Source organism: Haemorhous mexicanus, chromosome 7 (genome assembly GCF_027477595.1).
Source record: "Haemorhous mexicanus isolate bHaeMex1 chromosome 7, bHaeMex1.pri, whole genome shotgun sequence".
NCBI lineage: Eukaryota > Metazoa > Chordata > Aves > Passeriformes > Fringillidae > Haemorhous > Haemorhous mexicanus.
The window spans coordinates 42,602,357-42,620,648 of NC_082347.1; the positions used below are offsets into that span (position 1 = coordinate 42,602,357).

Genomic DNA, 18,292 nt, shown 5'->3' on the forward strand with positions numbered 1-18,292 from the left:
AAGGTCGGGGGGATCGGCCCCTGGGATGGTCGGGGGGGGATCGGCCACTGGGATGGTCGGGGTTGGGATCGGCCCCTGGGATGGTCGGGGGGGGGATCGGCCACTGGGATGGTCGGGGTGGGGATCGGCCACTGGGATGGTCGGGGGGATCAGCCCCTGGGATGGTCGGGGGGGATCGGCCACTGGGATGGTCGGGGTGGGGATCGGTCACTGGGATGGTCGGGGTTGGGATCGGCCACTGGGATGGTCGGGGGGGGGATCGGCCACTGGGATGGTCAGGGGGATCGGTCACTGGGATGGTCGGGGGGATCGGTCACTGGGACGGTCGGGGGGGGGATCGGCCACTGGGATGGTCGGGGTGGGGATCGGCCACTGGGATGGTCGGGGGGATCAGCCCCTGGGATGGTCGGGGGGGATCGGCCACTGGGATGGTCGGGGGGGGGATCGGCCACTGGGATGGTCAGGGGGATCGGCCACTGGGACGGTCGGGGGGGGATCGGCCACTGGGACGGTCGGGGGGGATCGGCCACTGGGATGGTCAGGGGGATCGGTCAGTGGGACAGCCAGTGGGACAGGTGAGAGGGATGGGTCAGCGGGATTGGTCACTGGGATGGTCAGCAGTGTCACGCAGTGGCTCTGGAAGGGTGCCCCGGGCCTTGCTGAGGGGATGCTCCGGGACCTGAACATACAGCAGCACCAACCTGCAGGCAGGAGACACATCCACCTCCCTGGTACAGCCATCTGACTTGGCCTGGGTGCTCAGGACTGTGCCATCGTGTGCTCTGGGTCACCCTCCATGCCACATGGTGCCACTTCAGCAGCAAAACCTCTGTTCCTATCAGGAGTGGAAGCAAGCACTCTCTGTGAAGGATGCTGTAAATCCTAGGGTTTTCAGAGTTGGTTCTGGTTTCTAATGTTCAAAGCAGAAAGTTGTATTTGCAATTGAAGACAATCTGCTGGAATCAAAACAAAAGAAAAAAAGCCTTGTGAGCAAATATGTCACACTGTGTCCCTGATAATCGGGAGTTGCATCAAAGGGTGGAAAAGCCGCCTTAGAGGGAGGCAGGATCCAGTGAAGTCCTGGTGCTGGGGATTGTGCCCCATCTCCTAACTGCAGATAGGTACTGGTAACTTGGGTCTGAAAGAGCTGAATTTGGACTAGTCCTCTTTCCAGTAACAGTTCTCTTACCCCAAAACCCTACACTGGAAACAAGGAGGGAAATGGATTGTTGGGGGAGAGTGGAAGCAGCCTGAGAACAGCATTTTGGAGCATTTATTGTGTGATAGGGAAGATTTCAGTTCTTACCCAGAAATGGGATGAGTGATGATCTAGATGGTAGTGCTTAAGGAGCAGTGGGATGATTTGGTGAGCTCAGTGCCATGCAAATGAGAATATGTGCATGGGAGTTTTGTCCCACTCGTGCAAAGTGCCCATGCCCTGGTTTGCAGCCTCCATGCCAGTCAGTGCACAGGAAAAATACGGGGGAGCGAGCTCCTAGAGCATGAAGGAAGCTGCTTGCAAGCAAAGGTGTAGGAGCACAGAGGGAGAACTTTTATTGACTTATTTATTTACTTAGGACTCTTCTTCCTCTTCACTCCCTCCTTCCCCATCCCTTGCCTTTTATCCATCTGCACTGGGCCTCATGTTTGGGGCAGGAGGAATTCAGGAGCTGGAGCTAGTGAAAATCTGCACTGATTTTAGTAACTACCTTTTTGTGTCACATTCATGGCACATGGTCATTTTAGATGCAAACATTGAGCTAGAGGGTTTTTTCCCCTAATGCTATTTTCCATGTTGCCTGATGTGTTTGAGAGTATTTTGAGCTTTTATTTGTAGTAATACAGAAGTTAAAAGTTTACCTAATAGCTAAAGGTCATCTTGGTATAGCTGCATGGGAACTTCATGTGTTACCCTTCAGAGAGAAGGAAGAAAAACAAACAAAAAAGGCCCAAACCAACCAAACAAAAATATCGCAAACCCCAAATCACAACAAAACCCCACTCAGCCACTCAAAGGTTGTTTAATTATTTTAGTCAACCTAATGCTGCTTTTTTAACTAGAGGGGGTGATTAAGGGTTTTTTTAACTAGAGGGGTGAAAAAACTCTGTTGCAGCTCTTTCAAGCTGAGGTCCCAGCCCTTTTCCAGAGGGTGTTTTCCTTAGGTGGGGGCTCATTGGGCTGTTTGGTGTTGGTTTGAACCCATGGGCTGTGACAAGGGTAGGGGGATGTGGGCCTGGGCTGCTGGCTGAGTGCTGCAGGCCTCTGCGTGCCTGTCCCCAGGAGGAGCCTCTTCTTCAGGCTCAGAGAAATTGAAAATACTTGAAGTGCTTTAAGACCACACATGCTAAATTGTATTTCACAGCTCGTATTTTGCTGTCTTTTTTTAAGCAATCCTATTTGCATGCCATCAAGGCTTGAGCTCCTCTTCTGCTTGGGTTGAGGTCTGACCCGGGTGCCCTTGCCCTGTGTCTCTCTCCGAGGGGCCTGGCCAGCCTGTGGGGCTGTGTCCTGTCCTGGCTGCTGCCCCACTTCCAGCCTGGCCCACCCTCCCCAAACAGGCAAACACCTGTAGCACTGAGAAGATACTAGGCTTGTACGTTTCACCAGTTCTGTGTTCATACTCAGCTCTGCTGGAGCTTCTTGCTTGCTTCTTTACCCACATCCCCCAAAATAACTCCTGCTTGTGGCTTCCTTTACGCTATTTTTGCATATCCCAAACTAACAATAATGCAGAAGTTTGTAAATACACTGTGCTGCTGTGGATGCAAATTCATTATTTATATGGTCTCATGTATGATCTTTCACCTCTGGCAGCTGGGAGTTTTCAGCTCTGAAGTATTCATTACTCATTCTTATGTACTGTTTGTTCTTCCATAAGAGTAGAAAACTAGTAAAAGGTAATGAAGCAGAACCAATTTGCTTTTAGTTGGAGGGTTCTTATTATATGAGAGGACATAACTAATATTCAGGTATGTTCTAGTGGTTTAACCTGCAAGGAATGCCACAAGGACCTCACTGCTATTAAGCCAATGCTGTTTCCCCATCAAAAATGACATAATTTTTTTTGATTTCAAGTTCTCAAGGATTTGTATACAAACAAAAAAACCTGTGTCCTGCATCTTCAGAGCCTGGAAGTGTTTTCTGTTACTGCTTCAGCACAGTAGAGTTGTTCTCCAGTGTTGTCTCACTGCAGGACTCCCTGTTCAAGGCTCCTTGTGACTGATGGCTCCTAAATCTTACTTGAAATAGTTTATTATGTTTTTGTCTTATCAGTCTATATTTTCATTGGCTGTGTAAGAAGAGTTCTTACTGAAGCAAACTCTCAACAGTTAAAATGAGTGACACGATGCTCAGCAGGTTCCTGCTGCGTGTGCTGCCCTGAAAGAGTGACAGTGGGTGTGTTGGCTTTACAGGATTAAATAGTTACACCACTTTCTGGTCGTGGTGTCTTCATAGAGCTCTCCATGTAGGTAAGATCAGGACTTGGAATCCAGAAGTGATTGGGAGCAATGAAGCAATGGAGAATTGGGATGGCCTGATAGGGTTCACAGATGAGGTCTGCTCCAGAGCTCTGCTTCACGGGCTGTGTTTGGTTAGTATTGCTCTCCAGACAGCCAACAAAATGAACCAGCCAGGTAATCTTAGTGTTGATTGTCATTTGCTGCTGCTGGCTCTGATGGCAGCCTGCTGCCAGTGGTCCCTTGGGAAGAGAGGAACATCTGTACAGGGGCATCTCAGCAACTGTGTCTTAGTTGTTTGTAAATCTATGATAGGAAATATATATCAGAGGAAAAGCATGTCCCAGTTCGGTATAATTTCTTGCATTTCAGATACAGTTTTAGATATCTGGTCTGTCACCTGCTTCTTTTTTCCCCCCCTTCCTTCCCCCAGTTAAATTTACTGTTGGGTCCTGCTCTGGCTCATTCTCCGTCCCTACCCATGGTGTTATGCTTTAAAGCAAGTTGCTGATATCCCTGTTGGCAGGAGCCAGCATTAATGATCTAATGGAAGTGCTCAATGATCATCAAACACCTGAGTGGTAGTATTTACTGTTTCCCTTTATCCAGTAACACTGCCAGCAGCAGCTCACCTCAGAGTGCTTCACCAAGCAGATCAGTGCCAAGATGTTTCAATGATCAGGAAGCTGAGGCACAGAGGAAGTGGCTGTTGGAAGTGACTCAGAAACCCATGGCAGGACGTTCCCTTCTTTCTGCAGGGGTGACCTGGTGAGGGCTGGCAGCACTGTAGCTCACTGTGTGACCTGGATGTGGCAGCACAGCGGGTTCTCCTTGGCTTTGGCGTGCACGAGCCACTGCCAGGCTCCCCCTGGCTGGCTCTGGTTGGGGCCCCACTGCCCTCTCCTGCTGGAGCCCCCGGGCCCGCTGGCAGGGCTGTGCTGGGCACTGATGGAGGGCAGTGTGCCAGGAGTGTCCCTGAGGAGGGAGGGATGTGCTGCCAGCGCTGCTGGCTCTCGCTGGCACTGACCCTGCTGTGCTCTGAGGAGCTGGGGCAGGGTCTGGCACTGCACCTGCGGGTGCCCTCCCTGCTGCTGTCCCCGAACTGGGCAGCTCTGCTGCCGTCACAGGAAGGTGCCAGTTCAAAGCAGGGACCTGTGACTGCCTCTGGCTCAATGGAGCCTGCTGCAGTTTAGATTTTGCTGATCTTTAATTCATTGTCTTTAAGCTGAATTGTCTAATGAGGTTATTTGTGTTGTCAGGAATGAAGGATTCTGCACTCTGTCATCACATCAAAAGGCAGTTTCTCTTCACTGTTGTTTAAAAGACACATCCACAATTTTGTGGTGTCCCCTCCCTGGAAGTGTTCCAGCTTGGGCAGGGCGTGGAGCAGCCTGCTCGAGTGGAAGGTTTCCCTGCCAATGGTGTAAAATGAGATAAGCTTTAAGGTCTCTTTCAACTCAAACTGTTCTGTGATTCCATGGTTCCTAAAGACCTTCTAACAGTGACATTAGTCACTGTTGATTTAAATAATTAAAAGCAGGACTGCAGAAGTTTACATGTCTGTGCCTTTTCAGGGATGCAGGGCTCCAGCAGCAGGACAACAAGCAGGAAGGGGAGCAGTGCCTTTTTCCCAGCTGTGTGGGTCGAGGTTAGAGCTCTGCAGTGCGAGCAGGGCAGATGCTGTGGCCCCGAGGGCAGAGCACCCCGAGCCCTGCCCAGGAGCTGGTTTCTGCTGCTGCTGCAGGGGGCTGCCAGCAGCCCCTCACTCCTGCCAAGGCTGCATGGACAGCGTGGCCTCTGAGAAATGAGTGAATCCCATTCTGGAGTTAACCAGTTCTCCCCATGTATGGTTGCACGGGCACGTCGTTGATTGTTTCGGACTGTTCCCTTTTAAAATGGAAGTTGTTCTGGAGCTTGTGTCCATTAATTCACAATAAGGCATGGAATACAAGGTATAGAGACTCAATATTAACAGAGACATTTTGGATGTGCTGCTTGCAGTTCTGAATAGAGGCAAAGCAGAGAAAATTCCATAGGACAGAGTAACACTGAATGTGTGTTCAAAACAGCAGCAAATTTATAAACTATATTTGATTTGAAGTATGAGGAAAGACAGACATTCTAGGGTTTTGGTATGGTAATTGCATCCTAGTGCTGACTAGGATGCAATTAGTGTAGTATCTAAGATACTTGCAGTGTTCAAGACTAACACCTGGAATAGCATGATGGATTTCCATGTCCCCCAGGGTTAACAGGTGTGTATGTGCATCTCTTATTTAAATACTTTTGTAAATAAAATACTCCATAAATAAAAATATCAATCACAACTGCTAAGGTGCTGCTAAACAGTACTGAGAAATTTTGTAAAAGTTGAAAAAAAAAATCCACTCTAGCAAATGAATTGTTTGAGCTCTTCTGCCTCCCAGACAAGGAAAGGTTTGGATCATCTTAATCATGTCAAGTCATCTTTGAGGGGAGGTGGAAAAATTTATTTACATTTTAAATATAAATACTAAAATATGTTTAAAATATATATACAGCCCAGGAACTAAATCATAGTTTAAAAAAGGAAATATTAGTTAAGACTATTTGAGGTGATAATTGTCTGTTATGCATCTTTAATGTGAATAGCAAATGACGCTCCCTTTGCTGCTTGCTGTGCCAGTGACCTCTCAGGTCGTCCTCCCTGAGCACCCAGATCCGTGTCGTTCTTGCTGTGTGCTGAGCTGTGACACAGCTGCGCTGAGCGTTAAACCTCTCTTTCCTCTCTGTTCCAGGTTGTCCATGCACACAAGCCCCATTTCATGGCTTTACACTGTCAGGAATTCGGAGGGAAAAACTATGAAGCTTCAATGTCTCATGTGGACAAGTTCGTGAAGTAAGTGGCGGAGGCCATAGCCTGGCCCCCCGAGCCGGGGACAAGGGCAGGAGTGGTCAGTCAGCGGTGGAACCGGGATTATTTATCCCGGTTTAATTTATCCCGGTTTAATTGATCGGGCTGGGCGGGAACGCGGGCAGCGCCCGCGAGCCCCTGGCCCCCCGAGCCGGGGACAAGGGCAGGAGTGGTCAGTCAGCGGTGGAACCGGGATTATTTATCCCGGTTTAATTTATCCCGGTTTAATTGATCGGGCTGGGCGGGAACGCGGGCAGCGCCCGCGAGCCGCGGCCGCGCGCGCCCTCTGCTGGCGGCGGCGGGCGCTGCGGGCTCGGCGTCGAGCTCCGGGTTGCGCTCGGGCTGCGGCGCCGGCGGCACAAATCCCCCAAATTCCCCGAGTGTTGTCGGCACCACAGACCCGCGCCCTTCCCAGTCTTGTCCAAATGGCACTGGGAAGCTCAAGATCCACGCTGAAGGCGCGGGTGATGGGGGCAGCTCTGGAGCGTGCAGGCAGGTGTCAGGGGACAGCTGTGTCCCTGAAACTCCCCCCAGAGGAAGAGGAAGGCCCTGGGTTCCTTTGGGTGATGCTGGGGATGTCACAGCACAGAGCAGTGCTGGGGCAAGGCAGTACATTTGTATCTCCCTTTACATGTTCAGTCTTTTCTTCCTCTTTCAGAGAACTGTTATCAAGTGATGCGATGAAAGACTACAACAGAGCTCGAGTTTACCTGGATGAGAACTATAAATCACAGGAACATTTCACGGTAAATTTCTTTACTTCATGAGTGTAGTTTAACTGAAGGTGAATTTCTTCTGTTTGGTATTTTTGACCCATGTGGGACTGTGAGCTGTTTCATTCCTGATGATGACTGTTTTTCCTGCTACTGTGTTTTACTACTAAGAGTGTTTATTCTGTGGCATGTGTACCTGCTGATTTCACAGAGGTGCATCTATGTAAAATGAGCAGAATGTCAGTGTGCAGAGCGTCTTTTGTTCAAAACAGTTGTCTAAGGTCTTTTTTCCTCCAACACTAACTTTGGTGGCTCAGAATCACCTTCCATTTCAGAGCCTGTCAGTGTCTGGCAGTGGGAGGTGGTGATGAGCTTGGCAAGGGTTCAGGGCTTGTGTAAGGGATCTCCAGAGCTGGCTCACAGCCTCACTGGCCTGAGGCATGGTGGCAGCAGCCAGAGCACAAGTTTGCATTAGCACACGAGTGGTGTTCTCGTACATGTGAAGTGATGTGTGCTGGGCTGCCTTTCCTGCAGAGCAGAAAGGCTTCTGTGCTTGTTGCCAGGGCTGTGCATTGTGCCAACACGTCTGCTGTGTGTCCAGGTGATCACTGCTAGGTTTTACAGGAGAAAACAACCCTTTGGACATCTCCCTTCTTCCCAGGGCAGAAGCTTCCTTCTCCCCCAGTATGCTGCTCAGAGGCAGTGGTGGCTCAGAGGAGCCCGGCTGGAGACCTGGTGCTGCCCAGCAGCCAAAGACAGCAGCTGGGACAGTTCAGCCAATAAAAAAAACAGGTGCCCAGCACACACACACAAACCCCAGCTTGGAGGCATATAAGCTCAGGGAATAAGAACCTGGAAAGGTTTTTATTTCTTCATTTTTTTAATACCTCTGGCTAGAATCCCAGCTGAGATGAAACTGGAGGAGAGGAATCAGCGGGTTTTTTTCTCTTGATCATTGGAGAAGATAAGAACGAGATTATCAGCTTTACTGAGCCTTAGAGGGACAAACCATTAGTGGGTCACTAATGTTGAAACTGTACTCTGCAGATGTTCAGAAAGTGCTGGTAGGTAAAAGCAGTAGGACAGAGCTGCATGGAGTCACTCACAGGTGTGAGCTGCATCCAGATGATCCCACACACTGGTGGAAGACCCTGTGGGGCTCCTGCAGCACAGATCTCCTGATGTGGGCAGGGGAGCTGCAAGGGGCTCTGCATTTACCTCATCTGCCTTCAGCCAGGTGAGCTCCAGAGCTCCCTTCCAGCCAAGACTTTTCTGTGATACAGGAAAAAGGGTTAATCATCTGTGATCTTAATTTGGAAAACAGCATAGAAGACTAATACAATCAGTAACAAAATACAACTTTTTTGTGTTGAAGAATAGTCACATACCTCATAGTATTGAAGTTATTTTATTTAGCGTGAGGTACATTGATTGGATTTGATGGCATTCCTGTGGTGGATAAAAAGGCTCTTAGAGAGTTTGAACAGGAATCCCAGTCAGAGCATGTGCTGTTTGTGTCTCTGTGAAGAATCCTGTATTTTGCAATGTCCCCAGTTCAAGAACTAATGTGGTTTCTTGTTTCACATACCAGCATTATTTTCTAGGCACTGTGTTTCTTGCAGTATTCCCCAACCACCTTTGTATTTCTCCCTTTCTTGTCATATATTACTTTGCATTTCTTTCCCTAATCCTTCATTTACTGAAGCTGGGCCTTCTGGGGAAAAAAAAAAAGTTCTGTCAACATATTGATTCAATAAAGGGGAAAAGAAAAAAAAGACAGCTAGTACCAATGTTATTTTCCATGGAAATTGTGTTAGCAAAACCATGTTCCTATTGTTTGGTTAAATCACCCTCTGTTGAAGTGGTGACTGTAAAGATACAAAATGGGTTTACAGAAGTGTTGGATGTGTACTCCACATGATAGGCTGTTTGTAACTTTAGGAACCTTTTAGAACTGAATCTGCTTAGTGTGGAAAAGGCAGAACCCAAAGGAAGAGCAATTATTCAATGATGTTTTGTGTTACTATCACTGGGAGGAAATGCTGCGTGCTAGAGGAGTGTTTTATACCTTCAGTTTTAGACTGTAGTAGTAGTGGCTTGGAGCCAAAGCCCAAAAACCTAGAAAGAGAGGGTGCACTTTCACGATGAGCTCCTTAACCTTCTGACTTCTTAAAGTCTGAATGCTCCCAGTCTGCATTCACAGATCCTGGCACTGGTGTCAGGAATCAAAGATTCATAGAAATGGTTTTTCACACTTGATTTGAACTGGCAGATCTCCAGCTCCTCTGCTCAGTGTGTGTGTGTGTGTGTGTGTGTGACTGTGTGAGCAGGGGTTTCACATGTGGTGTGTCCATTTAGGGTAAAGTTTTGGTCTTATCTCCAGTGTGGTTTGCCTTGTACGATGTCACGTGTCTCCGTGTTTCCTTGTTAGTTCTATTTGATTGCAAAGTTCTGTAACTTCTGTGGGCTTTTTTCCATCCCTTCTAAGGCACAGACTTGGCAGCAGATGGTAGCTTTGTATTACTACCTCTCTGAAATAGAAATGTTTATCATATATTGTTTATCATATATTGCATAATGCTATTTGCTTTAAAAAGGGAGAAGCCCAAGTAGTTATAGTTTGGCTAACCTTTATCCCTGCTCCTGCTGCTCTCACATCCCCTTTTTTACCAGTTTTGGCATCACTTCTTCTGTAAGGCTTTCCTTGGCTTGGCTCCTGCAGAGCTAAACCACATTTTGCTGCCCACAGCTACACACTTGGCTGTGATAGGAGTGGCAGTAAGATCTGAGACCACACTGTCAGCAGCCTCTGTCTCCAGCTCACAGCAGCACAGGTGCAAATTCCACATGAGAAATAAGAAACCAGGGTAATAATGAGGTATCTCTAGTGGAGCCACTTGGTTTTAAAAACTAATAATCCACATTGTATGAAGGATCAAAATGGATCATTTTGCATCATCCCAGACATAAATCTTAATACCAAGATTTGTCATTTATGGTCACATATACCAAATCTGGTGTACGAGCAGCTGGTTTTAGGTCTGGGGAGTGGGGTAGGTGCCGTGATGAGGAAGAGAGCTGTGGTTCAGTGGATTGTGTTTGTTCTGCTGGGAATGATGGTAGGGTGAGACTGTGTGGGATTTTCTTGCACTCAAAACTTATTAAACACATGCCCAGAATAAACCCCAGAGCAGCGAGTGCAGGGCTGGGGCAGGTGCTGGGGCAGCAGGTCCCGTCCTGGGGAAGGGGTCAGCCCGCAGGGTCAGGCTGGCAGTGGCAGCTTGGGGAGGTGACTCCTGGCCCAAGGCGTTCATTGGGGCCAGGCCTTGGGGGCAGCAGGGGTGTCACAGGGTGCACGGGGATGAAGCGGTTCGTGTCACACCTGGGAGAGGCACAGCTCTCTCAGATTTAAAAATGATAAAATGACCTGAAGATGAATCTCTTGGCAGAGAGCTGCTGCATTAGAGCTGATGCCTGTCAGCGCTGGGAAGGGGGCAGTGCTGGAGCTCAGAGCTTCCAGCAGTTATGGATGAGGGTGGTGGGTGACAGCTTCCGCAGGGCTGACAGTGCCTTCCCAGAAATTTCAGATTAACTAAACTGCTGTGCTGCTGTTTCAGTTCTGACTGGAAATACCGATAGCAGTCGAGTGTGGATAAACTGGCTCATGTGCTAAATTTGAGACACTCAAATAACTTGGCAAATCTTTGTGAAACACAGCCTCCTGTAAATCCCTGTCTGAAAGCATGGTGCTTTCTTTGGTTGTATAAAATGTTATATATGGGGTAGATCTTGATTTCTGTCGAAGAATGTACAATTAATGAAAAGACAGATATAAAAAGACTGAAATAGGTAAAAATCTGAGAAGCTGAAAAATTCAGTACATTGTGTTTTTTATTTGTGACTATAGTGAATGGACTTCAGTTGTAGTAAAACAGGTGTCTGCAGTTCCATTGATTTTACCAAACATCCCATTATTTACATTCTCTGTTAATTTTATTGTACTTGGTATATTTCATGTAAGGGGTAAATAATAAATCTTGTCATTTTTCTATGTGGAGAATTACTCAAAAATAGTTGAGTGTGTTGAACTTTTGCATGTCGATACTTCTGAACAACCCAAGTTAATGGTAAATAGGGTGGTTTTTTATGGAATAAGAAAATGTACTGAAGGTAAATATCAGTCAGAAATACATTGATGTTTTCATCAAATCCATAACTATTTTTATATGAAAACACATCAGTATAATCAGTGACATTTTTATTGTAATGAGATCAAGTCTAGTTTTGTTTTGTGCCGTGTACGTATTGATTTCTGGAGTACTCAGTTAAGGTCTCACATTGCTTAGCAGATCCTTGGCTTCCTTTTCATTGTTCAGAGAAGGCAGAGGAAACTCCTGTGTATCTTAAAGCCTTCTTGCTGTGTTGTACGTGTGGTTTCTGTAGGCTGGGAGAGAATCTTTCCTGGAGTGCATCATCAGGCAAACCAGACCTCCAAGGGCAAGCTGACCACCAGCTCCTGCCTGGAGTGTTCAGGGAGCATTTTGGGAGCTGTGTGGTTGGCACAGCCCTTAGCTGATGGGCAGAAGCATCTGCACAGTGGGGTATTAAACCTCTACTTACCAGTAGAGGTTTTTTTTTAAAAATAAACAGAGTCTTCCATTGTCTGTGTGCCTGCTCAGGCCCACAAGTGACCTTGCAATGAACAAATAGAACAAATAGCCACTGGGCTCTACATGTGATGTGCTGAAGTTCCAGCCTCCTCTTCCTCCTGGAAACGGTGCAGTGCACTGCAGTTAGTTCATTGTATAGCAGGGTTACATTGAAATTAAAAAACAAAACAAAACCCATCCTTTCAAAACCAGCGTTTCTGACATTAGAGAGATGTGTTTAAGCAACACCAGAGCCTCAAGCTGCAAGCAGAATTTTATTAATATCAGTGGATTGAAGAGAGAGAGGTTACTGCGCTTGCACAGCTCCCCATGTTTGTGAGATAATGATTGAAATGAAACTTCCCTGCAGTAACCACCTGGGGGGTGGACAAAGTAAGTTATAAGTAAAGAATACAGTGGTAACAGGCATTTTTCTGACAAGCTTTCTTTCCACACCCCTGCATTTCCATTACTGAGGCAGAAAGGTTTGGGGTGCTGAAGGTGGCAGAGGCAGCAGTCAGTCAATGCCCGTGTTGTCTCCTGCCACTGCACCCCTCTCCATGGGCACGGATCCTGGGGGATGAGGGGAGCTGAATGTCCCTCTGGCAGCCCCTGCCGTGTGCACTGGGGCTCGGTGGTGCCCCTGTCCGAGCCGTGTCCCTGCACCCGTGGGGCACATCGCTGTCCCAGGGCAGAAGGGGCTCAGTGGTGGCCCCAGGCCATGCAGCAGCCGGTGCTCCTCGCTGGGGGTGGCTGGCACCAGACTGTGGGAACACTGAGGATAAAGCAAGTCCAGGCATTGCCAGGGTGTGCAGGGAAAGGTTGTGCTTTCTTTTTTTTTTTTTTCCCTGGATTGTTTTTAGTTCACGCACTCTGTACCAGTATTATTTTTAATGTAAAATGGCTCTTACTCCAGGGTAGATAATGCACTGGTAGCCTGCAGCAGCATCCAGGGCAGACCTTTGCTCCAGTCACCATCCTTAAGAGCAATAACCTGAGCCAGCATGACAGGGGCTCCAGTGGGGAGCAGTGGTCCTGAGAATACAGATGGGCAACATGTTATTCAAGTGTGTTATTGTACCTTAAAATATCTGCTCGTTACTGAGAGAATAGTAAAGTTAATTTTTGTTAGATTAATGATACTTGAGTAATATTTTTGGTTGAGCTGAGTTCAAATAATTGGCCATTAATTGAAAAAGGAAATTGAAATTAATTTATCTTACACATAAATCCTGTCGTAGTTATTAATGCATCTTAGAAAATATCGTCCTGTTCCCAGAAATGGATGGTGTACACTGATTCTCCTGAGCTTATTAGCTCTGTCAATTTAGAGTTTGGTTAAGTAAAAAAGATGATTTAGGAAGAGAGCTGTAATTGAATTGAATATTGAGGGAATTCACATGGTGATGAGTTCTCAGCCCACTTCTTCATTAGCAGTGTTACAGGAATGTTGAGGCTTGGCAGAAAGGCAGGATTTCCCCAGGAGATGGAGCTGGAGCTCCAGGCTGCAGTGCCCAGCTGCGGGCGCTCGACACCCTGCAGGAGCCCCCGGAGCCCTGCACTGCGGCTGGGGACAGCTGGGGACACACTGCCACCGGGCTGGGAGGGCACGCTGGGGACAGCTGGGGACACACTGCCACCGGGCTGGGAGGGCACACTGGGGACACACTGCCACCAGGCTGGGAGGGCATGCTGGGGACAGCTGGGGACACACTGCCACTGGGCTGGGAGGGCACGCTGGGGACACAGTGCCACCGGGCTGGGAGGGCACGCTGGGGACAGCTGGGGACACACTGCCACCGGGCTGGGAGGGCATGCTGGGGACAGCTGGGGACACACTGCCACCGGGGCTGGGAGGGCATGCTGGGGACAGCTGGGGACACTCTGCCACCGGGCTGGGAGGGCATGCTGGGGACACACTGCCACCGGGCTGGGAGGGCATGCTGGGGACAGCTGGGGACACACTGCCACCGGGCTGGGAGGGCACACTGGGGACACACTGGGGACACACTGCCACCGGGCTGGGAGGGCATGCTGGGGACAGCTGGGGACACACTGCCACCGGGCTGGGAGGGCACACTGGGGACACACTGCCACCGGGCTGGGAGGGCATGCTGGGGACACACTGCCACCGGGCTGGGAGGGCACACTGGGGACAGCTGGGGACACACTGCCACTGGGGCTGGGAGGGCACACTGGGGACAGCTGGGGACACACTGCCACTGGGGCTGGGAGGGCACACTGGGGACACACTGCCACCGGGCTGGGAGGGCACGCTGGGGACAGCTGGGGACACACTGCCACCGGGCTGGGAGGGCACGCTGGGGACAGCTGGGGACACACTGCCACCGGGCTGGGAGGGCATGCTGGGGACAGCTGGGGACACACTGCCACCAGGCTGGGAGGGCATGCTGGGGACAGCTGGGGACACACTGCCACCGGGGCTGGGAGGGCATGCTGGGGACAGCTGGGGACACACTGCCACCAGGCTGGGAGGGCATGCTGGGGACAGCTGGGCACACGCACAGAGGGCACAGAGGGTGTCTTTCAGGAGCAGCGGTCCTGCCCTGGGGAGGCTGGAGAAGGGGCTCTGCTGCTGCTGGGATGTCGATCACAGTCTCAGATTTGTCACTGTAGCCCACTGATGAACGGGAGACTTTAGAGTGTGTATTCTTGCTTCTTGATTACTGTACTCTTGAAGTGAATTTTCTTTTACTACTCACATGAGCCTGTTTCCATCTTATCCTTTCTTCCTCCCTCTCCTTTCCGTAGAAAGATAATTTGTATACTAGTGTTTATTTTTATACTGTTATCTGTAAAAATTATGCCAGCCCAGAGAAGTAGAAATGTGTCTGAGTGGGTGGCAGCAGCACTGCTTGGCAAGATGTGATGATCTCTGCAGGGAGGGTTGGAGACTGGGCTGTTCTGTAAGTGCAGGTGATGCCACAGGAGCCACGAGTGTCATTCAGACTCTCTTCTCAAATTAACTCCTCTGAGGTTCATCCAGGGAACAATCTTCTGGGATAGAGAAAAGTCCAGACTCCCTTCTAAGAGGCAGATATGAGAAACCTGCAAGTGTTCTGTCATCATCACTCTCCCACATCACTCCTGAGCAACTGCTCCCCTCTGTCTCACTGTTGTTTTTTTCTCCCTAAGTGATAGGTTAGTATAAATATTTTTAAATAAATCTTACTCTGCCAGTCCTTTGGGATTTTTTTGTTGGTACTCAAGCACGTGGAAGCATTTGTAAGGCTCGTGGCAGCGAGAGGGTGCCCAGCTGCAGGGCTGTGTGGTAGCCTTGGGCAAGAGCTGGCAGCAGAGCACTGGTTGTGTGCGAGTGCTGGCTACTTGGATACTTGTGTGATCTTTGCTTTCTCCTAGCTCCACTTCCTAGGCAGAATAAAAGGAATAAAACCGTTTAGAAAACATGTTAGTATTCCTTATAAAGGGCCTAAAATGCCAGAAGCAAATCTCCAGCCATGTGCTTGCATGCACAGAAGTGCTTCTAGTGAGGTGTGTGTGGTAGAAAATGGAAATACGAGAATTTTAATCCTGTTTGTAGGGAAAATGCAAAGCAGGATGGAGCCTCTTGGTGGCAGTGCCTGCCAGGGATCAGGGATGGTACTGCACTTGGTGGAGACTGGTTCCGCACATGTTCCAGCAGTTCTTACCTCACTGTGTCCATCCTCATCGTGTTCATCGTTTTCATTGTAACTCAGAATCCTTTCCTTTTACAGCCTCCTGCTTTTTCAGAGGTTTTAGTGAAATACATGGTTGGGAGCTTCTTGACATGTGCATGACAAAGTCTGACCTCTTCATTAGCTTCTATCTTCTTTTAATTTAATGAAAATGAGTTTGTGAAGAAAGCTGGTAAATGTCAAAGTTAATCCTACAGCTTCTGACAAAATCCTGGAAGAATGGTTGTAGAAGTATTGTCATTCTGTGACATGCACATTTACTTACAACCACCTGAAATGAAACCTCCCACTTAATTTCTTACGGAACTCAGTTGTCTGTCAGGTAATATCTTCCAATCTCGTCTGTGTGGGAAATGGAATTTGAAAGGTGTTGCCACAAGCAAGAACCTTCCTCTTATTTTGAATTGTCTTTTTTCCTGTGCATTTTGAAATACATCTCTTAACCCATCAACAGAGTTCTTGTTGGGAGGGCATGACTCATCTTCCACCTGTTTTCTGACACTTTTATATAAATGTGAGAGGAGGGATAATTACAAAACAGTAAGGGATTTCACAGATCAGTAGCCTAGTAATACAGCCATGCGTGCATCTCTGTTGCTTACAGATGTGCTGGTGCTGAGGAAATTGGTGATAAAGCGGCTTCTTTATCCACAAAATTGTTATACTGTTTTGTATCAGCTATGGAATTCGTCTATGTAATTGAATTTTCTATGGACTGTGGATTTTATATTCATCCTGCAGCTGTGCAACAGACTACACGGTTAGGGAAAAAAATTATTTGTAAAGAATAATTACAACCTGTTTTTGTAGGAATACATCAAAAAAACAGCTGCAATACTTGAAATTAACTTGTAGACTATAGTCTCTGAACACAAGAAGAAATCAAGTATTTTAAGCTTTTAAAGGTTAAAAAAAAAAAGACTTTTCTAATTGCTGCTGCAGAGGTGAGGCTAAAGCAAAGCCTAGCTTTCCTTTCCGGCTCACCTTTCCGCTGTGGCTGGCGGTCCTTGGCCGGCGCTCGCCGCACACGGGCAGCCCCGACCCTGGTGTCCCCGGCACCGTGTCCCCGCTGCGGGTCTGGGGGAGCTGTGCGGAGCTGGCCTGGGAGCGCCCGGCCGAGGAGGGGCGGCCGCGGGGCCGGGGAGAGCAGCTGCCGGAGAGCGGCTGAGGGCAGAGGGGCGGCCGCAGCCGCTGTTCCCCCCGCTCCGGCGGGCCGCTGTTCCCCCCGCTCCGGCGGGCCGCTGTCCCGGACCCCGCTCCGGCGGGCCGCTGTCCCGGACCCCGCTCCGGCGGGCCGCTGTCCCCCGGCTCCGGCGGGCCGCTGTCCCCTCCGCTCCGGCGGGCCGCTGTCCCCCGGCTCCGGCGGGCCGCTGTCCCCCCGCTCCCGCGGGCCGCTGTCCCGGACCCCGCTCCGGCGGGCCGCTGTCCCGGACCCCGCTCCGGCGGGCCGCTGTCCCCCCGCTCCCGCGGGCCGCTGTCCCCCCCCCCGCTCCGGCGGGCCGCTGTCCCCTCCGCTCCGGCGGGCCGCTGTCCCCTCCGCTCCGGCGGGCCGCTGTCCCCCCCGCTCCCGCGGGCCGCTGTCCCCGCGCTCCGGCGGGCCGCTGTCCCGGACCCCGCTCCGGCGGGCCGCTGTCCCCCCCCCCGCTCCGGCGGGCCGCTGTCCCCCCCGCTCCCGCGGGCCGCTGTCCCCCCGCTCCGGCGGGCCGCTGTCCCCCCCGCTCCCGCGGGCCGCTGTCCCCGCCTGCCCTCGGCCAGCCCTGCCCGCGGCTGCTGGAGGGGACCCGCGGGCCGGCAGGGTGCCGCAGGCAGAACGGCACCGGGGGTGTTTCGGGACGGACAGTGTTAGGGGTTTTGTTCTGCGTGTTTTGTTTGCTGTGTGTTGCGGTAGGAGCAGCAGAAGGCGCTGAGTGCTGGGGCCGTTCCTCGCCCCGGGCCGCCGGCAGTGGGTCACCTGTGGCACTGCCGCGGGGCGAGCTGCTCTCGTTTCAGTGCACGAGCAGGTGGCATTTTTGTTTGTTTGGTCTGCCTTGTTGCATATTTAATTACTGCATGTTTTTAAAGTAATTTGACCAAAGATTTATGGAAAGAGTTGTTGGTTGGCTCAACGCATGCCTCAAACAGTAAATCTTCTCAATCATCTGCCATTTGTTTGACGACTCTGCTTTTGACAGTCCAGTGATTTTGCCGACATATTTCCAAGGCTTTGACTTGGAGCTTAAGACTTGTTGCCTGCCTTTTGCATGAAAGTTGTCCATTTTTACTTAGCTTTTCCCCTTTTGATATAGTACATAGTACTTGAAGAACATAAAACTTAAGTGCATGTCTCTTGAAGAATAATTCAGTTTGATAAATTTGTTCTATTCAAACAGTAAAGAATATTGAGGCAAAGCATGACTAGTAGAGATTCTCACATACTGTGATTGGAATGAAAGTTCTGTTGTCTTGCTTATTATTTTAATACAGTTTCTTTGCAGTCCAAGAATACAGCAAATCTTCTGGAGGTGAAAGGGAGGAAATTTCTGCAGCAGGGGAGCTGGGAACAGGCTTTGCAGGGTTAAAGGCTGTCTTGGTACAGGCACAAGGCTCACAGCTTTGATTGTGGCGTCCATCCCCTCCCCGAGCACAGGAGCTGACCCTGCTGTGCCCTGTGTGTCTCTGCCTGTCCCCAGGACCCTGCTGTGTGGCGCTGGGTGCAGCAGAGCAGCACCAGCCCAGAGACGCCGGCGCTGCCCCGCTGTGTGTGGGCCGGGCCTGGGGCTCAGTGCGTGCCCGGTGCTCAGTGCAGGGCCGGGCCCGGTGCTCAGTGCCTGCCCGGGGCTCAGTGCGTGCCCGGGGCTCAGTGCGTGCCCGGGGCTCAGTGCCTGCCCGGGGCTCAGTGCG

General features: G+C 50.1%; 1 protein-coding gene across 2 annotated transcripts in view; it reads left to right on the plus strand.

Moving 5' to 3' along the window:
- INPP5A (inositol polyphosphate-5-phosphatase A) overlaps positions 1-18,292 on the plus strand; it is a 188,276-nt gene that overhangs the window by 48,303 nt on the left and 121,681 nt on the right. For both annotated transcript variants that reach the window (XM_059852262.1, XM_059852263.1), the window contains exons 3-4: positions 6,237-6,337; positions 7,011-7,098. In XM_059852262.1, the coding sequence (XP_059708245.1) occupies positions 6,237-6,337; positions 7,011-7,098 (189 nt within the window). The remainder of the gene's footprint in view (positions 1-6,236; positions 6,338-7,010; positions 7,099-18,292) is intronic.